This window comes from Miniopterus schreibersii (assembly GCF_964146895.1).
Source record: "Miniopterus schreibersii genome assembly, chromosome: 19".
In the NCBI taxonomy this organism is placed as follows: Eukaryota; Metazoa; Chordata; class Mammalia; order Chiroptera; family Miniopteridae; genus Miniopterus; species Miniopterus schreibersii.
Genome location: NC_138119.1, coordinates 9,586,151 through 9,605,598, shown reverse-complemented (window position 1 = coordinate 9,605,598; position 19,448 = coordinate 9,586,151). Strand labels below are relative to the sequence as shown.

The window sequence follows — 19,448 nt, the reverse complement described above, 5'->3', positions numbered from 1 at the left end:
ATGACAGCATTATCTCTTCCTCGTTGAAAGAGAAACTGAAAGCAAGATAGTAACAGCTTCCTCTGTGGCTTCCAGTTAATAGTATAAGGTTTTCTATCACGTTGCAGTGTCTTGCGTCGCCGTAGCCCAAGCACGCAGCACAGTGCCAAGAACCGAGCTGGCAGTGAACACATTTTTACTGAATGAAACGAGTAAATTAGCATTTGCTTTTATCCTGGGACCAACATACGGGGCCTTCAGTGCCCCCCAAAATAAAACACACACTCCCACCCTACGTGACCCACGCCGTTGGCACCAGAATCTGAGATCCGCCTTCGGAACGAGCAGGGAGCGCAACTTCTTTCCGAGGCAATTCTGCTCACTTTACACATCAGTCGCCCTACGGTTTTCCTCCTCTTGTTTTTGTACTGAGGATATTTGTATAAAAACAGAATCTTTGTTGCTTAGTAATTCATCTGCTCCAGCTGCTCGTGTTCTGTTCCCAATCAAAATTCTCCGTTCTCAGCCCTCTCATCGTTTTTACAAGGAGTTGAGTGACTTGGCCGCGCCCGCGCCTTTCTCCGCCCCTGCGCCGCGCCGGGCCCCACGCTCCCACGCGATGCTCCTCTTAGTGTTTCCATCTTGAGGTGACGTATGGCTGTGTCGCATATAATCTACCCGGGCTCCTCACACAGTGTTCACTGACTAACAGAGGTCCCCCCATCCCAGTTCCAAGATTCTCTAGCTTCGATCAGGGCAGGGTTACCCCCAAGTCAGAGAGGGTACCTGGGGAGGGTTCTGAGGGCCAGAAGCCCAGAGAAAAATCACAAAAGCGTAGGTTGGGTCCATTTAAGTAGGTAGGAAAATATTGTGTTAGAGGTAAAAAGCAAATAGGAAACTTGATCGCCTGTTACTGCTAATTCGGTTTAAAGCACTTCATTAATCACACCTATTTTTCAAGGTCTTCTCATGGCGTGCCTTTCCATCCCACAGGCTTGCCTGTCCCTTTCCCACAGCTGTTTCTCTAATTTCTTACTGTTTCTCCAAAAAGGACAACAAACAACTTCCTAGCCACTCATCATCATAAACCCTGACATGTTAAATTACCCCCTGCTCAGTTTATACACCACACTGGGCCCATAAAACTCCTCCCTCACCAGAAACCCACCTCGCACACAATTTTCACTTCCCCTTTTCCCTGCTGGGAAGGACGCTTCCTACGGGAGCCACCCAGCCACACCCGCCACCTTCCTTGGGTGCAGGAGGCCCGTCTCCCAATCCCAGGTGAGAGATGGGGGGGGCTCCTTACCTGGAAGGCAGTTGCACTCAAAAGTGAAGTCGCTGGTCTGCCGGCAGGTGCCTCCATTGACGCAGGGCGAGGGGGCGCAGGGCACGTAGGCGCTTTCACAGTGCTGGCCTGTGAAGCCCTGGGGGCACTGGCACTGATAGGAACCGGGTAGGTTGAGGCAGGTGCCACCATGCTGGCACTGCCCTGGAATGTCACATTCGTTGATATCGGTCTCACATTTCTGCCCAGTGAAGCCTGCCGGGCACTTGCAGGAGAACTGGTTGGCCACGGTGGTGCAGGTGCTTCCGTTTGCACAGGGCTGAGACAGGCAGGCGTCAGTCCACTGGCACGTCTTACCTGGAAGAAGGGTCACGGAGCTCAGTCCTGCTCTTGGAAATGGGAGTGGGCCCCATCCTCACCACCCCCCCAGTGGGTGACATCGGGGGTCACTGCACGGAGAATCCCTCAGCTCTCTGAATGAACAAAATGTATTCATCTTTTCCACAATACATAGTTACTAAACAGACCTCATGAAGGATATAAACAGGTCAACACGATTTCTTTTTCCTGTAAACACAACACACATGCGCACATTTTCTGGGAAACGTGGCTTGGCTAGAAATGCTGCTTGATGTGTTTGAAGGGGAGGAAGAATCTCTGAGTCCTTGTATATAAAAACTAGACAAAACCAGAAACTGTCATGAGACTTTTTAAAAGCCTAGAAAGGTAAGTCTGGTGGACTCTCAGGTAGGAAGGTACCGGAAGGAAGCAGCAAGGCTCCAACATGCTGGGTCCTGAGGCAGGAGGCCAAGGGAGCAAAGCAGACAGAGAGGGAAAAACACTCCCATGCTACTAATAAATGTGGGATTCATGTGGCTTTTTGTTGCAATTAGCTTAAGCTTTTTAAACACACACACACACAAGCTGTGAGAACACCCTGAGTCCGTGACTCCCAGTGGTTGTCAAAGTGAACACACAAGTCTTTGACCCCCTGGGGAAGCACGTGAGACTCAGGACAGCTTTCCTTTGCGAGGTGACACGTGAGCACACAAAAGTACTCTCTGCCCACCCCGGAATGTCAATCAAAGGGGAAAGGGGCAATAAAAACGTGGGCGCAAAACATGTATCTCAGGGCACTAGGCAGAGAGAAAATGAAAAAAACTGCTATTTCTCTCCCTATTTTTCTTCATTCCACCGAGAGGTACCTACCTACGGTGGAGAGGAGATTAAAATGGTTCTTCCAGCAACCACGTGTATCAGAGTGTTTGCCTGTAACTGCAATAGAAGGTCCCTGAACTTGGCTTCCCAGACATGTCACGTAGTAGGGGCATTAACTTCCTGCCTCTGTTTGAAAGCGGAATCATTTTTTCCCATTAGAAATAACTGAATTAATCCGTTCCAGACCCCCAAATGATTACATTTTAACTTTTCTTATATACAGTACATGTCTACTGTGCTGGTTAATCTATAAACAAACACTTATTTTCTTAAATCTATCAAACTACGCCCTACTAGTCTTAAACGAATCCCTCTGAGCACTCATTCCAGGGGTGTCTTTCAGGAGGTCAGCATGTGGCATCTTGGCTTTTTCATGTCTGGGCCTTCGGAAGGCTGCTGCTCCCTAACTGCGTTTCATTTATCCAAATCAGCAACAGTTTTTCTACCTCTTCAATTGCCTGTGATCATTGTTTCTTTCCCGCCCTTAGCAACATTAGCACTCTTGAGGGCCTCTTTATGTTTCAAAATTGTGCTAATCATCCATTTCACCAGCAACAGAAGCAAAAAAAACAAAACAAAAAACAAAACAAAAAACCCACAAAAATATTCACAGCACAATTTCCTGAGATGTTAACAATGGGAGGTTTAGCAGGTAAACTCACTGGCATTCTCTCTTTGTTTGTGGCCCCAGAGACACTTTTTGTCATGCTGATGAATCAGCAGGAAAGGGTTGTCAGGTGTAGAACTAAAGTTTTGTTCAACAACCAAGACTTTTTTCCCCCTGAACAACTTGGTCAAGAACGGAAGGGTTCCAGATGGGAGACACTTGAGAACTAGGGTTTGACTGTATTCTCTTAACCTCCAAATCTCTTCAGTGACTCACAGCATCGATGCTATTACAGTCATGACGGAGATAATGGATCACCCTAACTATTACTTGCCCCTACCAATGCCCTTTAATGGAAAATCAATAGAGCCAGGATTCCAAACTGACTGATCCAGTCTAGTTTTCTGAGTATGTTTTTCTTTTTTTGCTCATTAGATTTACAGAGTCACTGGTGTCGTGAGCGACAAAATGGTTCCTTTTTCTCGTCTAACTTAATAAACACGGTTCATTTTGAATAAAGCTCAGGTCTACCTTGGAAGAACCCATAATCTAGTCAGATGAGAGACATGTAAGGAATTAATTGCAATAAATTGTGACACACAAAATAACAGAGCATAAAGACTGACTGCCTAATGGAGTCATGAAAGGGCCAGTGAGACAGAGTTTTAAATAGCATTGGGCAATCCCCAATTACGGAAAAGCACATTCCCAGCAAAGCATGGACGCGACAGGACATATGACATTGTCAGGAAATGATGAGGATGAACGTGTGACTAAAGCCGGAAGCTTGCGGGGCGGCCAGGCTATGGAAAGAAGCGAGGTCTAGGCTAGGACGGGCCATAGAAACCATTTGAGGGAGTTTGCGCCTGGCCCTGTGGGTGATGGGAAGTCACAAGGCATCGTAAGCAGGTGAGTTTATGAGAGGATCTGCATTTATAATGAAAGGCGCGGCAATGGGACAGGTGCACACGACGGGCAAAGGCGAGGAGACCGGTTAGGAAATGACTGCGGGCGTCCAGGTGAGAGGGCAGGGGCTTCGACTGCAGGGCAGGAGAGCAAATGGAGAGGAGTAGACAGGTGAGAGGTAACTCAGAGGGTGGACTGGGAGACTGAGTCCAAGGGGGTGAGGGCGAGGGCGTTTCTGGTTCGAAGCGCTTGGAGGGAACCGTGATTTAGGTCAACATGTTGAGTCTGAGGTACCTGTTGAATTTCCAAGGACAATGTGCACTGCGTAATTAGAAATATGAGTCTGAATGTCAGGGTCAGGGTGGAGCCATAAAGATGACTACCAGCGTCCTCAGCAACCGATGAAGACAAAGACCAAGACAGATAAAGCAATCAGAGAGAGTGCGATTCCCCGGGGGGGAGGGCGGCAATACGGCTTAAAAGAGGCCTCCAAGCAGAGTTCCAAGAACCCAAACATGCCACCGATGTGGACAAGGCAATGCAGAAGCAAAAGGAACAACCAGCGTTCAGAAAGCCAGAGGCGCCAACGCCCTGAATGTCTAGGGAGAGGAGCTTTCAAGAAGCGAGTAATTAACAGCACAACCAGCTTTTCTTCGGGCGACAGCGCCGTGATTCTGGTCCCCAGTCCTGGGATGTATACTTTCAGCAATCAAATGCGTCTAAGTATCTGACTCTTTTTCATTCTTTTTTCTCCTCTCTTAAAACTCTCAAAAAGGAAGCTAAAAATAGTCGTCTGGAACATTCCGGTTCCTTACCATAATGTTAAGTATGTACCAAGTTGGGGGACCCGTAAGAGCCAGATGTCAAGATCTAAAAGATACTAAATAAAGACGCACACTGAGAAGAGAAAAGCATTTGCCCGAGTCCCGTCTGATACCTGTAAAACCAACTTGGCAGGCGCACTCGTAGTCACTCTGGCTGAGCACGTGGCAGGTGCCTCCATTCAGACAAGAGAGAGATGCATAGCAGGGGTGAGTGGTTGAGTGCTGGCAGTCCTCGCCCGCGAAGCCCGGGGCACACTGGCACGTGGCTTTCCCCAGCATGGCCTGGGCCACACACGTCCCACCATTCTGGCAGCGGTTCTTCCCACAGGGGTCTCGATCTTGACAATATTCTCCCAAGAAGCCCTCTGGACATCTGTGTGGAAAAGAGAGTAGTCCATGAAAAGACTTTACTTCTTGTAAGTCCAAAAACTAAGAAGATAACGCATTCCAGCCAAGAAAACACTAGGCTGAGAGGCCTGAAAGTACAACTGTAAAACTGCCTTGCCTTAGGAGAAGTATTTAGAGAACTTAACCACATATCCCCACGTCCTTGTGAGTCTAGGCTGGGGACAGAATACTAAGTGGGTGACCCAGCATGGTCTGCCATGGCCAGTCAGCATGACTCAGATTTAAGGCAAAAGACAACCTGGGATTTTTTTTTTCATAGACATACAGGCTGCTATGATGCAACAGCACCTTTTTATGCAGCGTTGTTGACACTTGTCTGTTTAATTTCATTAACGTTCTCATTTTGATGAAGGCGTCCGACACCATGAAGACATTCACATAACGCACGACGTGACCCTCTTATCTTCTCCTGTTTAAAATACATAAAATACTGGACTTCCGGTCAAGGTGGTGGCGTAGTTAAGCGTGATACTCACGTCCTCCCACAACCACATCAAAATTACAACTAAACTACAGAACCACCATCATCCAGAACCACCCGAAATCTAGCGGAATGGAAGCCCTCCGACTAGGGATTTAAAGAAGAAGCCACATCAAGACTGGCAGGAGGGGCAGACAAGAAAAAGCCACAGGAGTTCATTACCACCAAACCAGTGTCACATGAACTGTTAAAGGGAAAAAGAAGTGAAGGGATTAGGAGCGCAAACTGCCAGGTACAAAACAGTCACGGACGTGGGAAGTTCAGCACAGGGAGTACAGGCAATAATGTTGCGCTGACTAAGGCGCCATTCGATTACTGAGGGGAACACTAAGTAAAGTATATGACTGTCTAACCGCTAAGCTGTACACCTGAAACCAATACAAAATAATATTGAAAGTAATCTGTAATTGGCAACAAAATAAATGAAAACCTGCAAAAGAAACGCCACCAAAAACACCTGCCCCTATCGGCTTACTCTCCTAAATTCCACGTACAGAACCACATCTTACTTTTGTGTGAAACTAGACCTATTGTTGGTATAATAATAAAGATTTAACTTCTTATTTAAGATGTCCTAAAGGCCTAGACATCAGCCTCTTTCTTGACCTTAAAACATGTACATCTCTTTTAACCTACATTTTCCACTGGGCCCCATTGCCCTTTCCAAATTCTTCCTGCACGGCCGAACTTCTATAACTAGTTCCACAGGTTATTTTTCCTTTCTTTTCCATCTACTCCTTGCTTGTCTCTTTCTACTTCCCAGTGAGAAGCATCATGTTTTCCCTTCTGCTATGTCTAATGTATGTTCCTTTCTTCTTTCTGTGCTTCAAAGACCTGCTCAAAGCCTATGCCCTCCAGTCGGCCTCTTCCAAACCATCCTGACCCAGCTCTGGTCCCTCCAACAGCAGGGGCAGGGCCTGCTATGAACCACAGTATTTCCATCAGCGCGGTTCTCCTTCATTTAAGCCACTGTCTTTCCTGTGCCTCTGTCAAGCTCCCATTTGATTTTGTGTGTGGGGCGCAGGGGGGAGAGGAAGGGCATGTCTTGAGACCCCGGTGAGTACGCTTTATATACCATGAGCACCTATGTACCATTAGGCAGCTGATTCCAAAGCAGGTTAAATTTCAGCTGATGGATCAAGTCAGTCTCTCAATCCAAGTCTGCTAAGAAATCCCCTCCCACCCCCACACAGTGCTCTGCCTGGTAGAACACAGGCCAAATCAACCCTAAGAATCATCCTGAGGTAGAAGATTATCCCTCAGTCCCCAGGAGGCTCAGCAGAATTACGGACACGGGAAGAACGGAGAGAAACGGGTGAGACGGCTAGAAATAAAGGGCCCGTGTTTCCTAAGGCAAGAGATCTTTCAACTCCGCAAATCCCTGCTCAACCATACACCACATACCCTGTTAATCTCAGTGGGAATTAAGATTCGGCCCGAAAACAAGAGCTTAAATAGCTCTCTTCTTGAGATGGCTCAAGCTGAGTTTGGTTCGAGGCTGGAGACATGGCTAACTGTCCACGTTCCCTCACAAATCTATCATTCTACTAAGTTACCCCAGTAAACATTTTTTCGAAAACGGCCTACATCTTGAATAAAGGTCTATGTAAAATATATTCTAAAATATAACCGGAAAAAAAATCTTAACAGCTGCCTTTTGTTCCCAAAACAATTTGAAGGCCTCCCTCCTGGAGGGAATTGCTCGTTTATTTTAGTGGTTCCCTCGGTGACTTCCTCTCATTCTTTCCCTTCTCTAGTTCGGGAACTCTGGAAGAGTACAGTTGACGGAGCAGGCTGTGAATACCTGGAGAGCTGGGGGCGAGGGGGGCTTTTCCCTGTAAAATAATCCCCCAAACTGATCTGAATACTTACCAGGTAAGAGTGTGTACACACACACATAGACATATACAAACATATGCATGTATATATAAATACACACATATCTATGCCTTTTTGAAACAGTCTGCCATTTCTGACATGAAGAGGTCCCCTCTTTCACTGTTGCTGTTCCAACACGTGGGGAATGAGGCGAGGGAGAGAAAGACAGAAACAAGGGGCTCCTCCTAATGGAACCAGCGAACTTCCCGGTGGAAAGGATGCCCACGCAGCCCCCCTCGGGAAGACAGATGAGAACCAGACCCGGCTCTCACATGTCGCCGGCAGCCTGGATTCGTTTGCATGTAGCCACTTTACAGATTTCAACGCCCCTGGGGTCTGAGCAGCAAGTCCCCTCTATCTGGCAATGGCCGTGGCTCGGGATCGGTCTCCCCGGTCATTCAGGACAGGAAAGTGTGTTCTTTTAAGTCTCCTGAGCGCACAGCCGCCCGTCTGGAGAAAAGCTGAAAACACCGCGGCAGCGTGTCAGCTCCAAGATGACCGGAGCCCGAGCAGGAAACAAGCCCCTTTTCCAAATAAAAGCCAGTGTTCTCTGTTCTTGTTTTCTCCACCGAACGTTCTGCTTCAGCGGGGTGAGCCCGGGCTGCACCCAGGGCTTTGCTGTAGCTTTGCCTTTAGCTTCTCTCTCTTTTTTTTTTTTTTAGCGAGGATTTGGTCATTAAAAAAAATAAAACAACAAAGCAAAACCCTACCGCACACAAGGGGAAGAAAAAGAGAGGCGGGCTTTACAAAACAGCTATTTCAAAATCATGATTTTTTTTTAAAAAAACACTATACAGAATGTGGAACGGAGGGGAAAAAAATGTCTCATGTGGGTTGTGTCGGCCCTGCAGCTGCTCCTCATTAAAGCTCCTCTTTACTCCCTCTGGGCTAGTTTCCAGCAGAAAATTCTTTAAACAGAACTCTGCTTTCAACCCACTTTCCTCTAGCTCTGGGCCTCTTGGCCCCCCAATCCGCAGTGGCAGCCTGCCCTCGCCGCGCTCTAGAGGGGGGAGCTGTTGTTAAGGTAAATGAGGTAAGGGGGGGGGGGGGGAATAACAAACCCCAGAAACCAAATTAAGCATTGGTCAGTAACAAAGGTCTGCCGTTTGAAAGGGCCCCAAATCGGCCGGTTCTTTTCTGTGGCCATAATGCCAGCTTAGTTTCCTGCCCCCATCCCTGCCCCCCCTCCCCCCGTCAAAGCAGATAAAAATAATTGCTAACAGCCAAGGCTAACTGTAACCAGTGAAAGTTCCCATTTAACATGTAATTCCCAAGGCTCTGGCTACAAACTTCTAGATGCCTTGGAGCCCACAGCCTCAAGCCTAAACTCTTCGGCTGGCCTTCAGAAGGCCTGGCCCGTTAGTCTAACCTCGTGGTCCCCCTCCTCCCAGTACCTCCAGCGAGCGTGACATCTCACACTGTCAACCTGTTCACTCCCTAACTCTGTGTAAAGGTAACTAACTGGGTTATGCTAATTACAGACACAAAAAAAGGAAAGAAGCCTGTGCAGAGGACTTGTAGTTCCCTTCCCGGGAAGGAGGGAGAAAAGGGAAGGAGCTCTGCTATGCTCACTTCTCCTTCCCCCCCCCCCAAACACTACAGTGTACTCAGCAAGGAGGAAAAACAAAAAACTAAAACAGTGTTCATGCACAGAGCCAGGACCCGTGCTGGGCTGGGCTGCGGTAAAACGCCCTTTCCAGGGCTTCGCTGGTTGGATGTAATGGAAACAAAGACAAATATACAATCAATTCTCTCTCCCCCTCCCTCCCTCCCTCCTTCCCTCTCTCTCTCTCTCTCTCTCTCTCTCACACTCACACATACACATACACACACAAACACTTTTTACCACAACTAATAAACAAAAACTACCCAATCCTGCAGGACAGCCCATTTTTCTACTATGTAAATCCGGCTTCCGGAGCAGAACATTTCTGCTTTTCTTGTGGAGGTATTTCAGAAAATGTTAATCTGGGTTCCCACATTAGGCTGAATGCTTCCAAATTAAAAGTTTCCCACAGGAAAAGGATTTCACGGGGAACTGGGAGGCTGGGAATGATCTGAAACACCGCCTCGCCTGGTGTTCGTGTGTTCAGCACCCCCATCTGAATAAAGCAGTAAACGCACCCTGATTTTAACAAACCCAGCCCCGGGCGAGGCCGGTAGCTCACAGCATCGCTCGTCTTCTTGGGAGACCGCAGTCAGCACCCACTGCAGCGGGAACCGCGCTTTATTTACCCAGGAACGCGCGAGGGCCCTTATCTTCCAGGTTACAGTCTGGGCTCATTTATCAAAACTCAAACGCTGAGCGGGGCGCCCAGGCTCTTCAGTCATCACTGCGGAGGCTGGGCAAGGGCACGCACACGGCGCTGGAAGGCTCGCGTCGCTGCTAGAACGGGGGATGGTCTCTCCCCTGTCTGCCAGCACGCAATTGGTACCTTACCACGTTTCACTGCTCTGAACCCCGAGAAGACGTCTACTTGTGATTAAAACATGGCAAACGTACTCTAAACAGACGGGTTTACGAAAAGCACCCTTCACAGTAACGGGCAAAAATGAATGAGTGAAGCCAGTTGTTCGAACCCAAGCTACACACTGGACAGTTCCAGCAAGGAGCCTGCAAATGCTTATGAAGCACTCCCTGGACTACTAAATAATGCCCCGTCCCTACTTCAGTGGATTTTAGATGCTCTTATGATTATTAAAAGATAAAGGTATTATACAGAAAATGGTTACTGACTTCTTGGTAGATTTTGAAATCATGCATTCTATCCAAACAGGAGGCTGAGGAACGGCTTCCTCTCACGGCCCCCTCTCTGCATCACTCTCTCGCCAGGCCCAACTCCTTTCTGCTCCCAGGACCTGCTACAGCACCTGGCGTCTCGCCTCCAGGCCTCTGTGCGTGCTGTTCCCCCACGCTCTGCTCATAGCTAAGCCCCTCTGCCCTCGGTGGCCCCTGTCTATTTCCACAACCCTAACAGCGCGTATCTCTTACTACATTTCATTATGAATACGTGTCCTCCCCAACGGATGAAGAGCTGTTTGTTCACCACGCGCCGGGGCCACGCAGGAACTGGCCCCGGAAGGCAGTCAGCTACTCAGTGCTGGTACTCTGAACAGAAGCCGAAAGGAGAACACAAGAGTCCGTGGGCTCTTGACACCTTAAAAAAGACCCTTTACACTCAAAGTTTGGGAACCACTAGGTTGAGATACTTACCCAAAGACTATCAAAACTAATTAATATTCCTGATCTGAAGAGGACTTCCTAACCCTCACTCATCCCTAAATCATTCAAAGTGGGCCAGCCAACAGCACATGGAGTAGATTTTTTTAAACCGCATTTCCCCCAAAAATATGAAGTCAACCAGCACACACACTCACACACAGAGTCTTCATTTTCTCTTGTACTTTTATTAATCTTCTATTAATCCTTGATAAAACACGGCACCGCCAGGAGCCAGGAGCCCTGAGTGACAGAACATCCTGCGGCCTCAGAAGCATGAGCTGCTAGATCCTTCAGAGCCTGAGCAGTGAAGATCAAACATGACTTCAAGAAAAGCGAGCGTGGTGCCTGCCCTCTGTTCTCCAGTGCGAGTGGGCGACTGCCCTCAAAGTTCTGAGCTCCAAAAATTGTCTGAAAGCAAAACAGTTCCAAAAGCTGACGGTTTGATCCGAAAAGATTCCAGGTTCAAAATAACTGTACCCAAATCATATCAAACCAAATCGAATGTAAAAGAAAGCCGGAGGAAAATCCGCTTTTCTTCAGACTTTAAGAGGGCAAAAAATATTTCTTTGTAGATGCTGAATAAATCATTCTCAAAGTAATCTCACGTGCAGGCATGCAAAACTGTTCGACAAATAATTAGAATTATTATTTCAGAATGCCATGAAACACGACAAAATCCCATTTAAATGGCCTTAATTAGACCCACAGATAAGAACAGTGGGCATTCAGGAAAAGAATAACAGTGTTTACTTCAGGACAAAAACCACTGCACTTCTCTTAAATGATAAAGCCCAAGAGGTTAAAAAAAAACAAAAACCTTAGATATTATCATGATCTGTGCCTTTCCAAACCAGAGAAACTGAGTATCCAACAAGCATCCTGAAAGAATACACTCAGGTTTACTTACAGTGAAGATACACGCACCCTGAGAATACAGTACATTTATCCCAAAACCAGAAAGATGGAGGTAACAAGCACCAAGACACTGCGACACCTGAAATGGCCCAGGCTGGACCCGTACTCAGCAACCAAGCTGAAGCTCCAAATAAAATCTCCCAAATCTAACAAAAACCTGTATTGTAGTAGAAACCACAGTATAAATCACAACCTATGTTTTCACATTAACTCTGGGGAGGCACTTCATTGACTACACTGAGTCAGGGCAAAGCCTCACCTGACAGGGCCTCATTTTCCTGTACCCATTCTGCTCTGAAAAACAAACAAAAAACATATATAGTGGTAGGTGAGATGTATTTAGGACACTTTGGGATATATATATATATGTATGTGTGTGTGTGTGTGTATACATACATATATATGTATATATAGGTATATATGTGTATATATATGTGTGTGTGTGTATATATATGTATGAATAAAAATGTAACTAGTATTTTTTTTACAAAAATCTCTCACCCAAGACCTTAACAGGCTCCCAGAATTTTCTGATAGAGTGTTTCCCAACAAACCTGTCCTCCAGACCAGCCCCTGGCTCTGCTACCAGATGTTAACCTTGAACGAGCCCCATTTCCTCTCTGAGCCTCAACCTCTTTATGTATTAAAACAAGATGCTAGGGCAAATAATCTCCAATTTTCCCTTGAGCTCTAATATTGTACGATTCCATGCAGGTGTGTCCCATGGCCCCTTGGATATTCATGTAGGCCAGCCCTCCTTTATAAGAAACTTAAATGTCCATTGTTTTGTTTCACGGAATGTTAAAAATTAAAAATGTGTAAGTAGAGTTAAAATTATTGGTCTTTCAGAAAAACTGACTCAGAAAAGCCCTAAGTTTTTATTTTTTAATTCTCTCTCTTTCTCCCTCCCCATTCACATATATAAATAGAACATTCACCCACATCAGTGCCTTGAGGGCTGGTATCAAGAACAAAAAGAGCCTGGCTGGCGTGGCTCAGTGGTCAGAGCGTCAGCCCATGCACCAGAAGGTCCCAGGTTCGATTCTGGTCAAGGGCACGTACCTGGGTTGCAGGTTGGATCCCTGGCCCTGGTCGGGGTGCATGCAGGAGGCAACCAATTGATGTGTCTCTCTCACATCAATGTTTCTCTCTCTCTCCCTCTTCTCTCCCCCCTCCCTTCCACTTTCTCTAAGAATCAATGGGAAAAATATCCTTGGGAGAGTATTATCAACAACAACAACAACAAAAGAATGAAAAGAAATAGTACTGAACCTTTCGATTGCCTAGTGAGGTTGGACAAACAACTTTTAGCCCCAGTCTACATTCTAATCAGTTATATAACACAAGGTAAGTCACTTGGGCTCCTCACCTATAAAACCAGATGAGTAGAGAAGGTGCCCCCCAAAGTCCCTTCATCGTCCTAAGTATGATGACTCTACAATTTCGGCTTTCGAGTTCCCTCGGCAATACTGCCCAAGGATGCAACGATGCTGGCCGACGCTAACGCTCGGGGTCAGTGGCTGTACACGCCTTGGCCATCGGCCCCCTCTAAGTGAGGGCTCCCTGGGGCCAGGAGTGCCCTTTGTGTCTCTTCTTTTATATCCTTCGCACCGCCTACCTACGATCCCTGCAAGTGCTCACACAGCTCAACGCAGCTCGCGGGAAGCATATGGAAGCAAAGGAGGAAGAAAAATATATTTAAACAAGATACAGATGATAAAAGGAATCCTGAACCTAGAAGGGAAAGAACAGTCTCAGCATCTTCCCCAAACCACTGGCCCGCGTGAGGGCCTGTTTTCGTCAACAAAGAACAGTGGCAGACACTGCAGGCTCTTTATGGAACCTGAGCTGCTGATAAATCACACAGGCTAGAAATGACTGTAAAAACAATGGTCTCGGAGGAGATGCACAGAATTTAAACTCACAGGGCATGGAGCACTTAAGTAAGTTCATGGAGGACCTTTTTCCAGGTATCATCTCTACGTATCCTCTCAACACATAAATACCTATCTTGCTTCCCCAGCTCATGATGCTTGAAATTTAGGAAAGAGTGGGTGATGTCCCGTAATTAGAGCTGGCTCCTGCGGAGACTAATGAACTCCGACAGTCAGTGTCACCCTTTGCCTGGAAGGAAATGAGTCAACTTCTCATTAGTAATCAAGTCTGTCCGTTTTTCAAGAGTGACCCAGAAATCCAAGGCTCTATATTTTAACAATGTGAGAGAGAGTGGGACACCACAATCATGATATACAAACAGGACTAAAGCAGAAAAAATTGAAGTCAGAGAGGTCCCTGGGGCACTGTTCAGGATGACCGAGGTTTCAGAAGGGGCCAGATGCCCAGTAAAATAATTCCCCAGGGAGATGTGTCAGGCTTACCCAACAAGAACCAGCATTTCAAAATCTTAAAGGGACAGGTGATTAAATGGCTAAGGCTCCACCGTGGTCTAGGCAAGAGAATCATGATCACTATCAAATGTTTTCCGCACAGAACAGGCAGCTCTGGTTTATTCTGGATAATTGAGGGGTTGGATATGTGCTGTATAATCAGAGGAAACAAGCAGTAAAAGACATGAGCTAATTTGGGGTAACCAAAGATTTGGCTCACAGATGCTTACTCTCCCTGGAACCCTGAACTGAACTGGACCAGGCAGTGATATGCTGGACAGAAGAGTTTTAAGGTGGGACACCTGAATTCTCAGTTAAGACAACGCACTATGCTGCGTATGAAAACTGATGCTGTTCTTAGTGTTTCTGCTCTTCCATAACTCCTACCCCAGCCCATCCTTCCTCTGGCCTCAAGATGCTTGAGTTCTGATTGTAAACGGTGCCCACAACCTTATCTGGCTGCTCTGGAGGCAGCACAGGAATCAGCGGTCACGTCTAAAAAGGTCTGGGGTCGGGGGCCAGGGAGGAGGTGACTGCCCGAGCTGCCCTCTCCTCCTGCTCCCAGGTCTTCCCCTCACCCCTCACCCTAGACATTCTACCTTCAAGCATGCCAACCAACATGTGCTAAAGGAATGATTTTTAAAATCACTTGTCTGTCGCTCTGAAACCAGATTAACCCACCTACCGGTTTAGTAAACCTCGCACAAACTGAAGTATAGACAGAGAGACCAACCAAGATGTAGAAAAGTTTTAAAACGATGTCATTAAGAAAAAAGTGATGTAGATACTGGTAATGATGATTCCAGGAAGCGACAGCCCTGCCACTTCCCTCATTCTTGCCCTCTACCTCCTAAAGCATCGGCAGTATTTTCAGATTTATAACTAAGTGACCCACTAAAACGCCTCTGATTTTAGTCTTCTGTCCCACAGTTGCTCCCTTGTCTGCATCGCCGTAGCTCTTAACATCTGCGTGCTACGTTGGGCGATTACAGGTGATTTTATTTTATACACACATGCATGCCTCATCTCTCCAACAAGAGGGCACGATGTCAGAGGGCTGCCACCATGTCATATGCCAGAGAAACACAGCCTTTGCCACCAGACACTGCCAAGGTACGTGTATACTTGTGACAAGGAAGCCAGACAGCTCAGGCCTCTTGTCTCTTCACAACACCCACCACAGTGCTCAGTCACAGCGGCTGGCTCCATAAATACCAGTGTGGTGAAAATCAAACTTTTCTTTGAAGAGCCATCGATTGAATGTTGGCGTGTACCCCTCTCCCCCAATTCACATGCTGAATCCTAACCCCCAATGTGATAGGATTTGGAGATGGAGCCTTTAGGTAGATGAAATCATGAGGGTGGGGTGCTCACTGAGGGATCAGTGCCCTTATAAGGAGACGAAGGGACGGGAGCTTCCTCTCCCCACCACGTGAGCACGTAAGGGTACAGTGAGAAGGTGGGAGACATCTGCAAACCAGGGCGAAGGTCCTCGCAGAGAACCAAGTCAGTGAGCACCTTGATCTTGGACTTCCCAGCCTCCAGAACTGGGAGATATAAATGTCTGTTTCTAAGCCACCCAGTTTATCATAGTCTGTTATAGCAGCCAGAGCTGACTAAGACAGACAATGAGGATCCTTCAGAGTCTACCTGGCTTTCAGTGTTCAGGGTACAAGTTTATAGATATAATAACTGCAGGAAAGTGGCCTGAGTCTACAGAGATTCAGTACCCTAAGTGCTGCTGTTCTACCTGAGTCCTACCCAGGCTATTTTCTCATTAACATCTACCTTCTGCTCATAGTTATGTGAAGAAGAAAAATTGGATATAATATTCCAGTTGGATGTGTTCACTGAGTAATACCACCTGTCACTCAAATACTTCCCTTATTAGTCTTTGCTTTTACTTTTCTCTTATAAAGGTCTTTTCATAAAGATCCAAGTAGGACACTGTTTAGGAGAGGAACATTTTAAACAGAATATAACTGCAATAAAAAGGAAAGGCTGAACGCATCGGTATAGGAGTCAATAATACATTTTTGGACACAGAGAACAAAGTGCTAATGAAGATTACGGACAACGCCTAAACGCAGAGAACGTTGGGAAGCCCCAGAGAAACTGCAGCGTACCTTAAATTAAGACGTAAAGTAAAACATAACTAAGACAAATATGGAAACAAAACGCTCACAGCACACACACGTGCACGCGCTCACACGCTGGGGGTGAAGGGGGCACTAAAGTTCATTCCCAGCTACCAGGTTCCGAGGAACCTGGAAACCTCGGTGACACCCACACCCTTATGGGAGCTTAACAAAGACGACAGTACTTGGAAATGTCTAGATAATCACATTTTTATCACATTCTGATGTCCCCCGCCCCTTCGCAGTCAACCTTGCTGGCCTTGATGAAAGACGGGGAGCCAAAATTTAAAATGAAGAATTTAATTAAGCTAATCCAGATCCTGAAAGAGAAATATTTCTCATCCTGCTTAGTCACAAGGAAAAAGGCAGAAGAATTCCCACATGAAATTAATGGGGCTGACATGCCACTGTGGGACAGTAAGAAAGAAACTTTACACAGGATTATGGTCAACCTGGGGACTGTGCTGAAAGAAGTCCAGCTAAGCTCACATCTATTCATGCCAGGTCTGCAGGCCAAAATTAGTTGCTTTAACTTACTGGCAGTTACCCAAGACAGGCAAAAGGAGACAGGCCGAGCCTAAGAACCTCCCCTCTCCTACTTACCACCTAACACTGAAGTTTATAAAGACTCCAACGTAAAGAATAAAGATTGGTTAAAAGAGGGCAGGAATTCGGTTGTTATGCATCGCTAAGAAGCTGGTAACCAAGACTTCCTTCATGAGAAGTTCCCAAGGGACACTTAACGTAAGTGCTGAAGGCGTTTCCATGAGAAGAACCGCGGGGGCCTGGTTCTGTTAGAGGTCCAGACCCCACGTCCTCAACAAGGCAGGCCTCCCGGGACACACATCCATACACCTGCAAGGCGACGCAAACCTGAGGCGCCGTGTTCAACAACTTGCGACTTGGTTCTGGCAGCGACGTTTATCAGAGGTCGCTGAATCTGACCTGGTCTCAGTTTCACAGCTGCACGCAATCTGTCTGAACTTGCTCTTCTTTCATTAAGAAAAAGAAAGGGGAAGTTTTTAATCGACAAAATCCTCTATTCCCACCTTCACTGTCCTCTTCTTACATTTCATCTGCGGTAAGTTCACTGAGATTTCAAGTCAAAGGCCGCTTCTCAGAAATGCAGCATTAGCCGGGCCTGGGGCGCGTACTCACGTAGCTACAAGCAGGCTCGATACCCCAGTGTTCTCGGGGCTGCCTGGGCCTATCAATGCTACCGTCTCTATTTTAAAATCAGGTACTATATAAAGTAGAGTTTTAATCATATCCCTTAGCTGAAAAGCCACCTTTCATATTCTTCAGATGTTCCACATTCCCTTTACTGTCTGTACTACCACTTTAAAATAGGCAATTGTGTCCCATTTTACTGAGAGGCAAACTGAGACTCGGAGATAGAGCACATTTTCTAAGAGATCAGGCTCCTTAAGAGTTATGTGATCTTGGGCAAATCATTTTACCTTTCTGAGTGTCCATATACTCCTTGGTAAACCAGGGATATTAAGACTAACTACTTCACATGAGGACTAAAATGCATGTAAAGAGCTTAACTGAGCACAGAGCCTGGCACACAGCAAGTGCTTGATAAATATTAGCTGGCATAATATCCTTTAACTTGTCAAAGATCTGAGTGGCGAGAGGAATTATTGGCTCAAACTCAAGTCTGTCTGACAGGAATTGTGGCTCAAACTCAAGTCTGTCTGACAGGAATTGTGGCTCAAACTCAAGTCTGTCTGACCTAAAGTCCTATGTCCTCTCCATGTCACCAGCCAGCCAGCGCTCTTCCAGATGCCTCGACCCACTCACCAGTGGCAGACTGAACCACATTGGAGTTTGTAGCAAAAGAAAAAAAATCAGTAATACTGATCTTTTCTTTATTTAAAATGTGGATATCTTTTATTATCGTGTTTTGCGTTAATTTTGATTTTTTAACTACTCCTGACTATGCATGAACATGATATTTATAAACCCAAGAGAAAGCAAGGGTTGGAGGGCTGAAAGGCTGAGCATGGTTCTGGGGAGTGGGAGGTTTGAATTCAAGTCCTACCAAATTAGAGGCGCTTGGGAAACACCTTGGGGTTTGGGAAATACCTCACCTTTCCACTAAACCCCATTACGGGTCATACCTTGGGAGTCAGGCCCATATCCCAGGACTAAGACTTCAACCATCAGACCCAGGGCAAAACAGACCCACGAGGGCAAAGCCTAAAACCAAGTCTTTCATAGGCTCAAGGTAATTTTCCAGTAATGCAGCTTCCTGCTAGAGCAAAACTCAGCCTTCTTTGGTGGACCTGAGCTTTAAGATGCGTCACTCACGATGTCCAGTAAATAATAAAAACTACCATAGCTCTGAAGTAAAAGAAAATTGTACCCAGAGTCAAGAGAAAGAGCTGCTGATAGAAACACACCCACAGATAAACCAGATGTTAAGAACTGGCCAACAACGACCTTCAATAATTTTGATAAACATGTCAAAAAATGCACACTTTGTGAATTTTACGAATCATAACCTCACCCACCCCCAACATTCTCGTGAACTTGAGTTGCCCGTGATTTTTAATCAAATTGGGATTTGGGATGGTTTATATCTGAAAGTCTGAGACGAACAACTTGAAAGTGATTAATGACAGTCAAACTTAATTATATATTTACACCTCCCAGTAGGACAAGGGAGAGAATGAAATGTCTTATCTCTCTGTAGTGAGAGGGCTTTATTAAGATCTGACAACAACTATTTAGGAGCAGTAATTGAGTTTTATGCAAGATTACACAGGCTCTCCTTGTCTGGCATCCCAATATAATCACAGGCTGATTGACTACTTAGGCTCCTAACAGTGAGAAGAAAAGAAACAACAGTTGAGCTGTGTACAAAACTAACCTCTACAAGTACTTATCCCCATCTGTCAATATGATCTTATCAAGGATTTCTATAATTTCTGTAAACAACCATTATATTTTAGCTGAATCAGTAAGTAGCATTATGCTCTTTAAAGAGATAGTCAGATACCTTCTACTTTAAAATGCTTTCCATTAATTTCTACTACTCCCTCCCCAAAGGAATTTGGCTTTAAGGTTCTTTTCCTTAATCCACTAAGCAATCTCATAAATAAAAAAGATAATCATATGCTTTGCATGTCTGATGTAATTCTTATAAACCTTCTGACTGTTCTAATATTCATTTACGATTTTGTGAAAA

General features: G+C 46.0%; 1 protein-coding gene across 1 annotated transcript in view; it reads right to left on the bottom strand.

The window, feature by feature from the left end:
* Positions 1-19,448, bottom strand: part of NOTCH2 (notch receptor 2) — a 126,136-nt gene that overhangs the window by 68,401 nt on the left and 38,287 nt on the right. The window contains exons 3-4 of the mRNA XM_081120352.1: positions 4,936-5,195; positions 1,289-1,624 (exon numbers count right to left, since the gene is read on the bottom strand). Coding sequence (XP_080976478.1) covers positions 1,289-1,624; positions 4,936-5,195 — 596 coding nt within the window. The remainder of the gene's footprint in view (positions 1-1,288; positions 1,625-4,935; positions 5,196-19,448) is intronic.